Genomic DNA, 14090 nt, shown 5'->3' with positions numbered 1-14090 from the left:
CTCGCTGAAGAGTCAAAACCCGCTGGAGACCTTTGTGTCGAGCAGAAGAGGAGTTTGTTGTATATTTGGCCAAAGAGAAGCTCCCTCCCTGCAAATTAGGAGGATGGTTCTAACAAGAAACGTTGCAGCTGACCTCTTATACCCTTACTTGATAAGGAACACAAAGAGCTTACGTCTCAAGAAGAAAAAGAAAAACTTTATTTTAATCTTTATTAATTTCTATTGGTTAAGCAAACTTCTACTTCTGCATCAAAAGATGTCTACGTAACTGAGGTATATCAGGGTTTTCTAAAAGCAGGTAGTTACAATCGGCCTCCTACACAAAAATGATTCTTTGGGATTCTTAAAACAAGCATTCTTTGTGTCTGGTGTCTTATCAGCAGCAGATACATTTAATATTGCAGCTGGTGTTTTGCTGAACATGCTGTACGGGGAAATAATTTTTAACCCTTCATTGCTCTATGTCTGCAAAGACAGGGGCTGGCACAGGGCTGAAGCTGCAGGAAGGGCCTTTTAGTATCTGCACATCTAGGCCAGGCAACTAAAGACTCCCACAAATCACCACCTTGTTGTCTCCTAACTCAACCAACACTATGCTCTAAAAGCCCTTCTCTACCCAAACAACAATTTTTACTTTCATGTGAGAATGTGCATTTAAAACCTTCAATCAATAATACAGTCAGTGACTTATACACACATGCAGTGAATCTATTTACATGAGTTAGACCCTCCCTTTTGGTGACCCCTAGTGGCAGGGCTGCTTACTGGAGTCTTTCGAACGACCTGCCATATAGTTCTATCTGCCTGGAATCTAATAAGTCATTTAAGCTTTCTTATAAAACATGGCAATTAAGAAAGGTCAAAGCCTAATTAAAAAAGGAACACAAGACACCATTCCTTGTGAATGTACTTGCTGTCCATACAACAACCAGTATACACTTTATTGTTGTTGATTGTAGTTCTTAGATTTTGTCTTTATTGCATTCTGAAGGTAAGCCAAAATGGATGCTGAAACTAAACTTCAAGAAAGCATCCTGCTGCCAGTGAATGTTTGAAGCTAAAGATACTATTAAGTTCATACTGTACTTAAAAGTATACAAGATAAAAAATAAACAAAGACAGCGCAATGCTGGTTTGTTTTGCATTCATTATGATCTACCTACAAATAATGAATTGTGACAGGGCTTTTAAAGAATGCCCACCATGAGCACTACTTTATAGATGAAAGGTAGAATTTCTTACAGAAGCATATCTTTAAGAAATAATCCTGATCGTGATCCCAAGATTCTAGTATTGGGAGTATTATCACTGAAAACAAGAAGAGTTTCAAATGAGAGGAAGCCACCTGGCCCATGTTGCTCATTTGGCTCCTACTACTTTTACTGAGGATCTCATCTAGACATCTCTGATCATCCCAGAAGACACTGACCAAATTTAACTGTGCTGGCAAACACTGTGTTGAATTCTGATGCATTTCCTGGAGGTTACATGGGCCACTATTTAGTGTCCTAAATAGTCTTAAAAGTGGGAACATTTCATCCTAGGTGAGGACAGCTGTGTGTTCACCATGCCACAGAAGAGACAATGATGCTGACACTGTGAAGTGAACATGTCAGGACACTGTACTAGAGTCCATTTCTGTTGTTCTTCAGGGTGAGCCTGGTGTAGCTGGAACTGTTGGTGCTGCTGGTCCCCAGGGTGCCTCTGGCATGCCAGGTGAGCGTGGTGGTGCTGGTACTCCTGGTCCCAAGGGTGAAAAGGTAAGTCAGATGCAGGAACAGGCTCGCGGTACACTGGATCAGCATTATCTTCAAATGGATCAATTAACGATGACACGAGGCAACAAAAAAAAAGAGAAAAATTAGTTTTATGGTTTGCTGTTTGTTGGAAATCATCTTCTTTATGCAGGCTGTTCCCAAGTTTAATATATTAGCAGAATCTGCTATCTGCTTTTTACTTGATAAACATGGGATGCAGTTACTGTAGGTGTGGGATTCAGAAGACACTCAGTCTTTTGAAGAAGCTTCTGCTCCTTCGTGAGTCTGTGACTAAGCTGGAAATGAAAGGGACAGAGAAAATAGTTCATAATAACAGTATTGTGGAAAGTGAACTGCAGAGATGATTATAAGCAAGTAATTTTACATAATTTTAATAAGGCAAATTTGTGTTTGTGTTTGCATCCAATCCTAATCAGTGATAAAGAAAGGAAACAATCTAACACCCAATCAACAACATTTTATTGTAATCGAGTTGTATTCCATAACATATACCAATGTAGTTCTTCTTGAATATATTGAATAGTTTGTGATTTCCAATAGCTACTCTTGCATACTGTAATTGATTCTGTATCATTAACATTATTATGGGCACAAAACAAATGTTTTTTTTCTTGGAATATTAGGGTGAGACCGGCCCAAGAGGTTACGAAGGTAACCCAGGCAGAGATGGTGCCCGTGTAAGTATTTTTGTAATATTTTACATTTCTGTTGTTGTTGTTTTTTGCATAATTATGTTAGAATTTTTAAAAGAATTCTAGTGGCATTTACTTGACAATAGACAAATAATAAGTCAAGATCAAATCAACCAGAATGAATAACCTCTGCATTACCTTATGGACATTTTTATCGGAATTAGTTTTCTTAATGTTTTAAGATCATATGCATCCCTATTGTAGAGGGCAGGGATGATACTGTATGTGCCCCATTGTCCGTATATGTTTTTAATTAGACAGAGCTTAGGGCACTGTGTCTTTGTGTCTTACAATATCCTTCGATGTCTGACGGTGAAATGTCTCTTTCCCTGGTTTTTAGGGAGCTCCTGGACCTAGCGGACCCCCTGGACCCTCAGGCTCTAATGGTGACAAGGTAAACCCCTTCAGGACAATTGGCATGCACTACATTACACAGAATTGTGGGAGCTCTCTCTCTAGTGTGGAACAGGAAGTCTAAAACTGTGCAAACGTACACGTATGCAAGACTGGGCTTAGGAGAGCAATCAAGAAGCTAACACCATGACAAAAAGCCATGATATCCGAAACAGGGCATACAGTAACAAACCAAAAGGTCCCAAACAGATTTTGCATAGAAATGCGGGCACAATTTATGCTTAAAATATTAATTAAGAAATTATTTACATATAAAAAATTCTAAGATTTCGACACAGTCATTTATTGAGTGGTCACTTATGTTACCCTATATTTCAATTATTACAGCGACGAAAAGGGTTTCTTATGTCATGGAAGTCAATAATTGCTGTCATAGTGTGGGCTGGAATCGGTAGGATAGAACTTCATGTCATCTGGAAAGAAACTCTCATTGCTGTTAGGTCCTGAGATAAGATCCTCATCCTGACACTGACATCTTATTCAGGTGCTGTCTCGCTAAACCTCTTTTTATTTTACGGCAATGCTTGCACACAGCCAGAAATTATCCCTGCTTGTCTTGAACATGAAGATGGGCCATTCGGTCAGTGTGAACACTTGGCCTGAGCCTTGCTTGGCACATGTTAAAGACAGTAGCAGCCACCTGGCCACTACCTACTCTGCCAAGAACTTAGCCTGCCCTTATCCAGGAATATCCAAAACTCCCACACAATATATACTTCAGGCTGGTAAAGCTTCATTGTGTCTTATGATAGGCATACGGAATCCCACTAATAACATGAAATACATATTGTGTGAGATTTCTGCATATGCATTGTTTAGAGTTATAATTAAAGACAACCATTTATGATTATATATGATCTAAAAACATATAAGATTTCAGTTTCCTTGTTAATACAACAACCCAAATAAGGCATTTGTGTGTAAATTGCATCTGGAGAGAGCTGGATGTTTTCTCGTTGAAGGAAGTACAAACACAATAAAAAGTGGCAGAAGCAAATAGACTGCCTTTGAAATGATTTTCAGTTCGTAACATAGTAATTAGCTCAAATAAATCCCTGAGCAGACACCTAGGCAAGATTAATAAGGTGTTTGCAGAATGGAGATCCTTTGAAGGGAGTGAATAGAAGTTGAAGTAAAAATGAATTAAGACACTGGACTTTTATTGTCAAACATTAATGCTCATGGCATCTTTGTTGGCAGAAACACCACTTTATCCCAAATACATTTAAATGTGCTAGAACTCAGACTGACTCAACCAGTGAAGGCACTGCTCAAGCAATGAGCCCTGTATTCCAGACCTGGTTGCCAAATCATCTGTGGACTACATTAGCCAACTCCAATTCCCCACACAGTCCTGCCAGATGTGACTGAGCTTGGGTCTTATTCAGTATCCTCAGTTTCCTATACCACAGTGGTCCTTATGACTTCCTAGCCCTGGATGTACAGTTTAATGCACTTCAAATTTCTATCAATTGTGCACTCAGAAAGTAACAACAAACCAGATTTGCTACAGTCATTGCAAAAACATAATTCTGCATAGATGATTCTGAATGCCAAATTTCAAACTTCATGGAAGACAGCGGAAGACTAATAAAACCCAGTTTTCCCTAAGTGGAGTCACATTCTTGTGTTCTGTTCACATAAGGCAGTAAACCTATAGAAAATGGCATCCTAAGTGATAATACAGAATAATAGGAAGTGTATGCCACAGGCCAGCTTGTAAACAGACATGGGCTGATCCAGAGGAAATCCACACTGTCCCAGAATACATTAGATGCAAAAATTGCTTGGAAATTTCCCAAAGGTTAATTCAGGCCCATTAACCCTAAACTAGCTGTAACCAGTCCCTACAAGACCTATTGTAAACACCAACTCCATGGTTACGGGATTTCATTTCCTCTGCACAGGATCAAATGATTCAACTAGATAGCAGTAGTTGATACAGCTTGATACAACTAAGGATGACGAGATTTAAAGACATGAAATAGAATATTATTTTTGCCATTATATTTTGCCATTGCTAAATTGTGTATGAGTCTACACTGAACATTTGAGCACCTGTAGTATGACCTTTTCTAACATGAAATATTTCCGTAATGACAAACCAGTCCTATATCTAAGAAGAGGGCTAGACACATCAAAGTATATTGTGCTGCCATGAAGCCCTTTTAAATATAGAGTTATCATTAAGATGACATTTTTATTGCCTTTGAAATGCAAGCAGAACAAAAAGTGTTTTCATGTACATGAATCCATTAATTGCCTGATGTGTTTGCAGGCGCTGACAATGTTTTTGTCAAAGTGTTGAGTTCCCTTCTTCTCTGTTTTAGGGTGAAGCTGGTGCTTTTGGTCCTAGCGGCCCTGCTGGCCCTCGTGGTTCCCCTGTGAGTATGACGTCTAAATAAAGTCAGTGAGAAATGGGCCTTTTCTACTGCAATGTGCAGACAACAATCATACCGTTCTATACGTCTCGCGGGAAAAAGCATTTTAATCCCTTTACTAAAGTTTTAACAGACATTCAGTGAAATGAAAACTGACATAAAACTGGTTTTGTCACCTGAATATATGTAAAAATAATCAATAAAACCCAAATGTGGCACAAAATAATCTCTACAATTACCCAATGTTTGTATTTACTTGTATGGCATATATATGCAGAGACATTTTAATATCTAAGGTCTTTGATAATTCAGTGTTCGAACATTTGTAATTTAAGTAATTTAATTGTATGTAAGCAATACATTTAAGTATGAAAATATGTAAGTACTCACAGAATGTACAGTAAGTAATACATTAAAGCCATGCATTGTGTTTGCTTCTGTTTATACCTATCTGCACTCATAAGAGAAAAGGTCCTGTGAAGTGAAACTGAGAACTTCAGGGAGTTTGCTAAACATCTGTATGTACTTGTCTTCTGTAGGGAGAGCGTGGTGAGCCCGGCCCTGCTGGACCTCCTGGCTTTGCTGGTCCTCCTGTAAGTTACCAGTTCAACTACAAAGCATTTTACACTATACAGTATAACCACACACGGGCAGCGGTCATTGTAACTGAAAGACTGAGTCTGAAAAAAATGTGTTCTGAACAAAAACACTAACTATGCATCATCTGCATTTTAGTAAATGGTCATCTGTTGAAAAACAATGTCAAGCACATCATATGTCTCATACTGTACATTTTAAAAATGTTATTGATCCTGCATATTGTACACATTCTCAAACACATATACTGTACTGTGTAGCACCTCCATATACTACATGTACTGTAGCACACTGTTAGTATTGGTTTAACCATTTTTAAGGGTGCCTATGCATCTGAGTGCTGAGGCAGTGTGCTGTGGTTTCAGGGTGCTGATGGCCAGCCTGGAGCAAGAGGCGAGAGAGGTCCTGGTGGACCCAAAGGAGAACCTGGTCCTCAGGGTGCTGCTGGTCCCGCTGGTGCTGCTGGACCCTCTGTGAGTAAAATGCTTGTGCTCTCCACGGCCTCGCGGCCCACTGGCATCGCAGTCACGTGATGCTCACTGTGGGCTGTCTGTGGTGCTGATTGTAGTGACCAGGCAAGAAAAGGTTTGAGTAGAGGGACTCAAATTATGAGTCTGTAGAACCGATGGGCGTCCCTAGATATGCTTCAGGTTGATCAGTTACGTGTACTGACAGAAATGAACAAGAAATTAGTGCCTTTCGATACCACACTCTTCGGAGGAAAAGTCCACACACACACACACACACACACACTTCTCATTTTGAGCCATAGACAACCTTCATTGACAACTCTGGTATTTAGATAGATAGATACTTTATTGATCCCGTGAGGGAAATTGCAGAATTCAGTTTGCTATCTTTGCACCTTGTGCACAGGTTACTTTAAACAGTTCTCCAAATACACTGCATGATAAGTTCATTAATAAGAAATAAACATCCGTGAAGTTTGTGCTCTCTATACATACCTGGATGTTTTATTTTGTTGCCAAGATGTGATCTATAGTACGTCAAACTTTTCTTTAGGATAACTGAATTCAGACAAAACACCTCACCTCACGGTATTTCTATACATTGTGTTCTTGTATTTACACCCTATATGAGTGAAAGAAAGAGCCATTTAAGATTAAATCATTTGCCATTTTTTACTTTTTAAGCATCTTTGTCACTATGTACAAGTACCACTAGTTGAAACATTAGAAAATATTCTTCAGTGTTCAGGTTTTAAAGAATAAGTCCCATCTCTGAGTTGAAACCTCATTCTTCTAAATCCTCTATACATTGTCATGGAGGAAGATTTGGAAGATTTGATGCTGGTGTCATTTCAGAATGGTGGTGTGGTATGAATCATAGAGTACTACGTTTTCATGATCTTCTTTGCTTTGTGTTCAGGGTCCTTCTGGTCCTGGTGGACCCCCTGGTGCTCGTGGTGATGCTGGCCCTACTGTAAGTATTACAACTGTTACTTTGTTCCACCAGTTACTTATTTGAACATCTGTCCAGAACAGACCAGGCCTACAGATGACTCTTCATTTAACTTACAGGGTGCTACTGGTTTCCCTGGTGCTGCTGGCAGAGTTGGACCCCCTGGTCCTTCTGTAAGTATCACAGTATTTTTCCGCTTTCAGAAGGAAATAAATAATTCAATACATTTTAAATGTATGGGTGGAAATACTGTAAAGGTCTAAATGCCAGACGTGTATCAATTTCATGCAACTAAGCAGCTGAAGGTGATGCCATCTGTCATGGCTCACTTAGCTATTCACAATGAATTACACTTTACCCTTCAGGGTGGCAATTGGTGTTCTCTTTGCAAAACACAAGCACTGATGGAAGAATCTTCTCAATCCAGGAGGTTTTCAGATAACGGAGCAAAGGCTCATTTAAAGGTTCACTGGATTTATGGGTTCTGCAGACTGATTAATTGCTTAATTAGGTGCCCCACATGCAAAGGACTTTTCCCAAGCGGACACTGAGATTCAGACTTTTGGTTAAACACAGAGGGGAGAAGGCTATAAACCACCTGTCTGCTTAAAGGTCCTACAGTGAACCTGAGCATGGCATGTGCTCAAGGAGGTTATATGGAAGACCACTTCTAGAAAGAGTATTGGAGGGTCTTCGCCTTCACTGTCATGACTTAAACGATTCTGTTTCTCCACTGTAGGGAATTGTTGGACCCGCTGGCCCCACTGGCCCAGCTGGAAAGGATGGTCCCAGAGGTGCCCGTGGTGACTCTGGCCCTGCAGGACGTCCCGGAGAGCAAGGAATTGGAGGCCCTCCAGGCCCATCTGGAGAGAAAGGCCCATCTGGCGAATCTGGTCCTCCCGTACGTCTGCGTCGTTTTGTGTTATAGGATGTGGAATAAAAAAGTGGGGATGTCGGCCTTTCTTTTCTTGCTGCAGGAAGTCTATATTGTGACCCTGCCGTGAAGTGCCGGGCTTTCGCAGATCAAAAGCGCTTTTGCGCTGCGTAAAGACGTGCCTCTGGTAAGGCAGTTCAATAAGGAACCATGAAGCCAAAAATGAATAATTAGCCTCAGAGCACTTTCAGTGCTGACTGATTGCTTAGCGTCTGAAAAAAGGTCAGGCTGCCTTTGCAGCCCCCAGGGTATTCAGTTTTCAGGACCCTGAGGTGGCCGTGCACTTCAGGGCAGTGAAGGGGTTGCTGTGCTGTGTGTGGTAGTTTCCTCATGGCCTTTTTCTCTGCTCCATCCCACAGGGCGCCCCCGGTACCCCCGGCCCTCAGGGTGTCCTCGGCTCTCCTGGTAACGTTGGTCTTCCTGGCGCAAGAGGCGACCGCGGTCTCCCTGGCGGCGCAGGTGCAGTTGTAAGTACACTGCCAAGCTTCACTGACATCCATGCGTGCCAGCAGGCCTGCTCCTAACCTTCTTCACTGAAATCCCGCTGTAGTTTGAAAAGTTGCACTTGCAGCAATTTATTGACTCTAAGAAAGACTGCGGACGACCAGGCTTCCACCCGCCTGCTTTGCTCACTAGCATGGGACCTGGGGATGTTACTGAAAGAAGCCATGGCTTCAGCTTCCACAGCAGAGCTGTGTAGCCCACTCCAGGCTCCAACAGTATTTTGTATAAAGCAGTGCCTGTTAGCGCCGAGCTATTAACAAACCCTGTGCAGGTCTCAAGACGGGGTCTGAAAGCTAAGGTATCCGGGACGGGAGACGAAGAAGGGTGGTCAGTATTACCAGGCAAGGTCAAATCCTGGTAGCCAGAACATAGTCAGGCGAACAAATCCGAGAGGGGCGAGACGAGAGGGGGGGAGCGAGAAATCCGAAGCCGCAGAGTCGTAAGTGAGGGGATCCAGGCGAGGCAGAGAGGGTTTCAGGAAAGGAGGGCGAGGTGGGCTCAGGAGGGGGAGGAAAACATAATACCGAGCGCCGGTAGCAGTGCGCAGAGGGTGTAAATACAGTAGCTGCGGGGAAAAGGTGTGGGATGAAGATTGAATCACTTGGAGTTAATCGGTGCCGGCTGTGCTCGTAACAGTGCCTCAGTTTCAGTGTTCAGTTTCTGAACCCACTTCAGAAATTCAGAACTTTTTTAAATTGAGCCGCATGCGTTCAGAATTTTTAGCCCGATTCGTTTTTGTGAAACCAAGGCCTAAAGTAAAATCATAGCCTTGACTTCAGGCCTCCGGATTACGTTAGGTTTTCAGCTGATAGAGCCACAAAGCTCCTGGCGAACCGAGAGCCAAGTACTGAGCATTTATTCACACAGGAGGGACAAGGTTTTTGTCTAATCTGTATCTAAATTAAGATACAATTCAGTTGAAAGATGAGGTCATAAAATAGTATGGTATATTCCTTTTTAAATGTTGCCCATCCACACTGCAATCTGAAAAACACACGTGTGTGTGTGCAGTATCTTAATATTGTCCTATTTAATAACTGCATATCTACATACTGTATACAGTACAATATACACAGAGAGACCTACAGACGTTAGAGCAGAGCAGACAGTGTTCCTGGGCTGTGAGGAAGGGAGGGCTGACCTGCTCTGACCATGCGTGCTGTGTTTCAGGGTGAGCCTGGAAAACTGGGCCCCGCAGGATCTTCTGGACCCCGCGGACCTCCTGGCAACATGGGACCCCCTGGAATGAGCGGGCCACCTGGAGAAGCTGGTCGCGACGTAAGTGCTCCCTTGTCCCGTGGCCAGGTTCTAGAAAATGCCCTGAATGGGTAATTGCAATTCTTATAAATTCGTCTTAATGATATCACATCACATGAAGTTAACTTTTTACTGTTTATGTACACCATGCGTTTCCCAGAATGCACCACACACACGCAGTCTAAAACAGTATCTAATTGTGTCAATCTAAACGCTTGAAATATCCGTCTTTGACTTGTGTGAACTTCACCCCACAGGGAAACCCTGGTAACGATGGACCTCCTGGACGCCCTGGTGCTGCTGGTGTCAAGGTAATGACATGAGCTTCCTTTCTTCAGCTCTGGATTCACCCAAACCAACACTGCGGTTGACCGCTTAACTGCATGAAAACCACAAGCCAAAAATAAAAAAACAACAATAAAAGCAGATGGATGCATGCTGCTTGGTTTAAGGATAAATGATGTGTAATATTTTAGACTGCAACAATACTATTATACGATAAGTCTGTGATTTTAAAATGACAAGCTTTTGGAAAGGAACTTCCTAAGAACACAACAGGCTGAGATACTGTACCTTGCCAGGTTAATGTGATAACTGTTCCTAACCCAACTGTGTCCTTCTTCTCGCCCTGCAGGGAGATCGTGGTGAGCCTGGCTCTCCTGGTAGCTCTGGCCCTGCTGGCGCTCCTGGACCTAATGGACCCGCTGGCGCAGTTGGCCGTCCTGGAAACCGTGGAGAGGCTGTGAGTAGCGCTCTTCTGTTGTGAAGTCTCCCTTTCGAGGTGCGCGAGAGACTCGGGGCGCGTCACAGAAGCTGGAAAAGGGCCCCCGGCCTGTCCTCTGCTCTCACTCCACTGCATGTATGAGGGACTCCAGTTTATTTCAGCAGGATTCCAATTTCACGGACAGAAAACGGAAGCACTAACACTGGTGACCATTCAGTCCAAGGCCTTTTACGTTGTTCGGCTTTTTTTTAAATCACAGAAGAGACAGGAGACCAGATTTAATGCCATCAAGGCATGGTGTTCACTGCTGTCTGTTAAATACTTTAACCTTCGGTAGCCTCCTCCTGAATTTTTCGTGCACATATACAGCTGTATGTACTTTGCTGTATGTAATAAAAGGTTGTTCTGTTAGCACAAGCTAGTCCATTATCAGACGTAATTCTGGGAGATGTACAAATAGAACATACGGTACATGAAGTACAGTAGATTGACTTTTTTTTCATGCATGTCAAAAGGCATTTCTAATTTCCATTAAAATTTGTATAAGACTGTAAGAAGACATTTCACGCAACGTTATAAACATAGTGCAACAGTGGTTTCATCCTTAGTGCTGGTCTGAGATGTATACAAAATATCTTCAATGCATTAAGTTGTAGTGACACTCAAGCCAACTTGGAACTAAAGCTATCTCACTGCATGTACAATATGTGTTTCATAATTTATTTGCCATGTTTCAGGACCAGTAATCTGAAACACACAGTATTTTTACCAAAATATAAGCCACCTTTGCACCCCATCTAAATTAATGTACCAGAAGTGACCACCCCTGACAGGAAGACTATGAAAGGTTCACAGTGCCCTGTGTTTATGACTGACCTCTGTATCTCCTCAGGGTCCCGCTGGTTCTTCCGGACCTTCTGGCTCCGCTGGCCCAAGAGGCGCACCTGTAAGTAGTGCTCTTGCACAACACAGACTTCACGTCTTCTGGAAATCAGAGCTTTCGTCGTGCAGTGGGTGTTTTAACCCCTGGAGATGTTTCCGGTCCTGTTTCAGGACCTCTTGGGCCATGGCAGCCTGATGAGCGCGTTTCCTCTTCCCCTTGGTTTTCCCTCCCTTTAGGGCCCTCAAGGTCCCCGTGGTGAGAAGGGCGTTGCTGGTTACAAGGGTGAGAGAGGCATGAAGGGAATGAGAGGACACACCGGCCTGCAGGGTCTGCCCGGCCCCATGGTGAGTCGCCTCTGCCCTGCGGCCGCAACCAGGCGGCAACAAAGAAAAAGGAAGCAGCATTCCTAACACAGAGCAAAATATTTCAAAATATCATTTGCCAATATGCTATGGAAGAACTAATTTGCAGACATCCTTCGGTGAACTTACAATCCACACTTCGGTGATGTGCGGGACTGTTCCAGTTATTTTCAGCCCCCGTGCATTGCAGTTGAAATCAAGGAAATGTTCCACAAAGGGAATGCCATCAGTTTATGAGCTCACGTGTTACTCTCACACCTTTTAATAGTTTTTCCACAGTTTTCTCCTAACCTAAACTAGTTCCTTCAAAATATACTAGGACGAACACTTACATTCTATCATTTCTTTCATTGCTGAATCCTTTCCTGCCCTCCCTGAGCCCTGAGTACCTGACTCATCTCTGCCAAACCACCGTTGTTAAAGTGTTTGTATTTGCTTTACAGGGTCCTTCTGGTGAACAAGGTTCTGCTGGTGCAACTGGTCCTTCTGGCCCAAGAGTAAGTAATCCATTGTGAAAACTGCTGTACCTGCATGGCTTTGTAGGTTATCCAAAATATACAATTGTGTTGTAATTTTTACAAATGATTGTAACATTGAATTAAGTTTTACATTATTGTAAAGTTCTTACAAAATGCTGTTAAAACATAGGTAACATTGGTCTAAGTAACTTCTTTCCACCACCCAGGGTCCTGCTGGTCCAAGTGGTCCCCCTGGAAAGGATGGCCGATCTGGAATGTCTGGTGCTATGGGACCTGCTGGCCATCGTGGTCCCCCAGGACACAGTGGCCCAGCCGTGAGTACAAACTGTAGTGGACTGACACAATATTGATGCGCTCACCAAGGGGCTATCAATGTCAAGCTGCAAAAAACAATCAGGGTTTGCACTGGTTTAACTGAGGAAATCTGAACGGACAACAACCAAAACAGTATCACCTTGAGCAGGAGCTACACTATCTTCAAGGAAGTGTTTCTAAATAGCATTCTCCTCTGGATTCCTGTTGTGTCATGAAAGTTGACTGTTGGTTCATTGTCCTGAGGCCGGAAAAGAAAATGTTTGGCTCAGTATTTTGGGTTAGAATCTTAGCAAGGGACGTTGGTTTTGGAGTTAATTATCCCGCTGCAAGATAACACGTCTTCTATTATTATACAGAAAACATCTGAAAAGTCTTCTGAATTTATAAAATAATAAGTATTTCTTTAATGAGATAAATCATATAAAAGTAAAATGTACGGTTATTTTAGGAATGAGGTTAGAAAATGAGAAGACTGCATGAGTGGCCTGTTGTAAGAGCTGAGCAGATCCAATCTGACTTTCTGGTTGTCCGTAGGGTCCCCCTGGACCTCCTGGTGTTCCCGGACCCCCTGGTGCTGCTGGAGGTGGCTATGATGTGTCTGGTTATGATGAGTACAGAGCTGACCAGGCTGCCCTGAGGGCCAAGGACTACGAGGTTGACGCCACCCTGAAGTCCCTGAACACCCAGATCGAGAACCTGCTCACACCCGAGGGCTCCAGAAAGAACCCAGCTCGTACCTGCCGTGACATCAGACTCAGCCACCCAGAATGGAGCAGTGGTGAGTTTCACCTGTTTAACCTTTTGTGCAATGGCTGGTCCTGTCACCCAAGTCCACCCAAGGTGGATGCTGCACATTGGTGGTGGTGGAGTGGAGTCCATATTACCTGTAAAGTGCTCTGAGTGGAGTGTCCAGAAAAGCACTATATAAGTGTAAGCAATTATTATTATTATTATTATTATTATTATAAGTCTTTAAAAATGGCCACATGGGGCAGACCTGTCCTTTAAAAAGCCAAGAGATCCTCTAGTTGTGCTTTTTATATTTTCCCTGAATTCAAGTTAATTTTCCTAAATACAAGAAGTACAGTATATGATAATATCAGAGATTTTAAAAATACTGTATTGTGGGCAATAATAATGATTAGCCTGAATACCTTTAGGGGACCTGTAAAACATTTTACTTCTGTCACCCAGATTTCAAAATGAGTGACACAAATATAATTATTTGATCATCAAGGAACAAAGTTGAACACAAGATCCCAGATATGCCAGCTCTTGAGAATACTGAGGATTTATTGTGTGTTAATGACAGATGTTACTAATCTAATCAGATTAATACAGTATATCA

The 14090-nt window shown here is 42.5% G+C and overlaps 1 protein-coding gene across 1 annotated transcript in view; it reads left to right on the top strand.

The window, feature by feature from the left end:
• col1a2 (collagen, type I, alpha 2) overlaps positions 1–14090 on the top strand; it is a 40710-nt gene that overhangs the window by 24584 nt on the left and 2036 nt on the right. The window contains exons 30-47 of the mRNA XM_069194765.1: positions 1653–1760; positions 2402–2455; positions 2811–2864; positions 5215–5268; positions 5805–5858; positions 6228–6335; positions 7252–7305; positions 7404–7457; positions 8024–8185; positions 8578–8685; positions 9893–10000; positions 10237–10290; positions 10614–10721; positions 11596–11649; positions 11823–11930; positions 12392–12445; positions 12634–12741; positions 13277–13520. Of these exons, the coding sequence (XP_069050866.1) occupies positions 1653–1760; positions 2402–2455; positions 2811–2864; positions 5215–5268; positions 5805–5858; positions 6228–6335; positions 7252–7305; positions 7404–7457; positions 8024–8185; positions 8578–8685; positions 9893–10000; positions 10237–10290; positions 10614–10721; positions 11596–11649; positions 11823–11930; positions 12392–12445; positions 12634–12741; positions 13277–13520 (1648 nt within the window). The remainder of the gene's footprint in view (positions 1–1652; positions 1761–2401; positions 2456–2810; positions 2865–5214; positions 5269–5804; positions 5859–6227; positions 6336–7251; positions 7306–7403; positions 7458–8023; positions 8186–8577; positions 8686–9892; positions 10001–10236; positions 10291–10613; positions 10722–11595; positions 11650–11822; positions 11931–12391; positions 12446–12633; positions 12742–13276; positions 13521–14090) is intronic.

Source organism: Lepisosteus oculatus, chromosome 10, assembly GCF_040954835.1.
Source record: "Lepisosteus oculatus isolate fLepOcu1 chromosome 10, fLepOcu1.hap2, whole genome shotgun sequence".
In the NCBI taxonomy this organism is placed as follows: Eukaryota; Metazoa; Chordata; class Actinopteri; order Semionotiformes; family Lepisosteidae; genus Lepisosteus; species Lepisosteus oculatus.
This window is presented reverse-complemented; position numbering and strand designations above follow the sequence as displayed.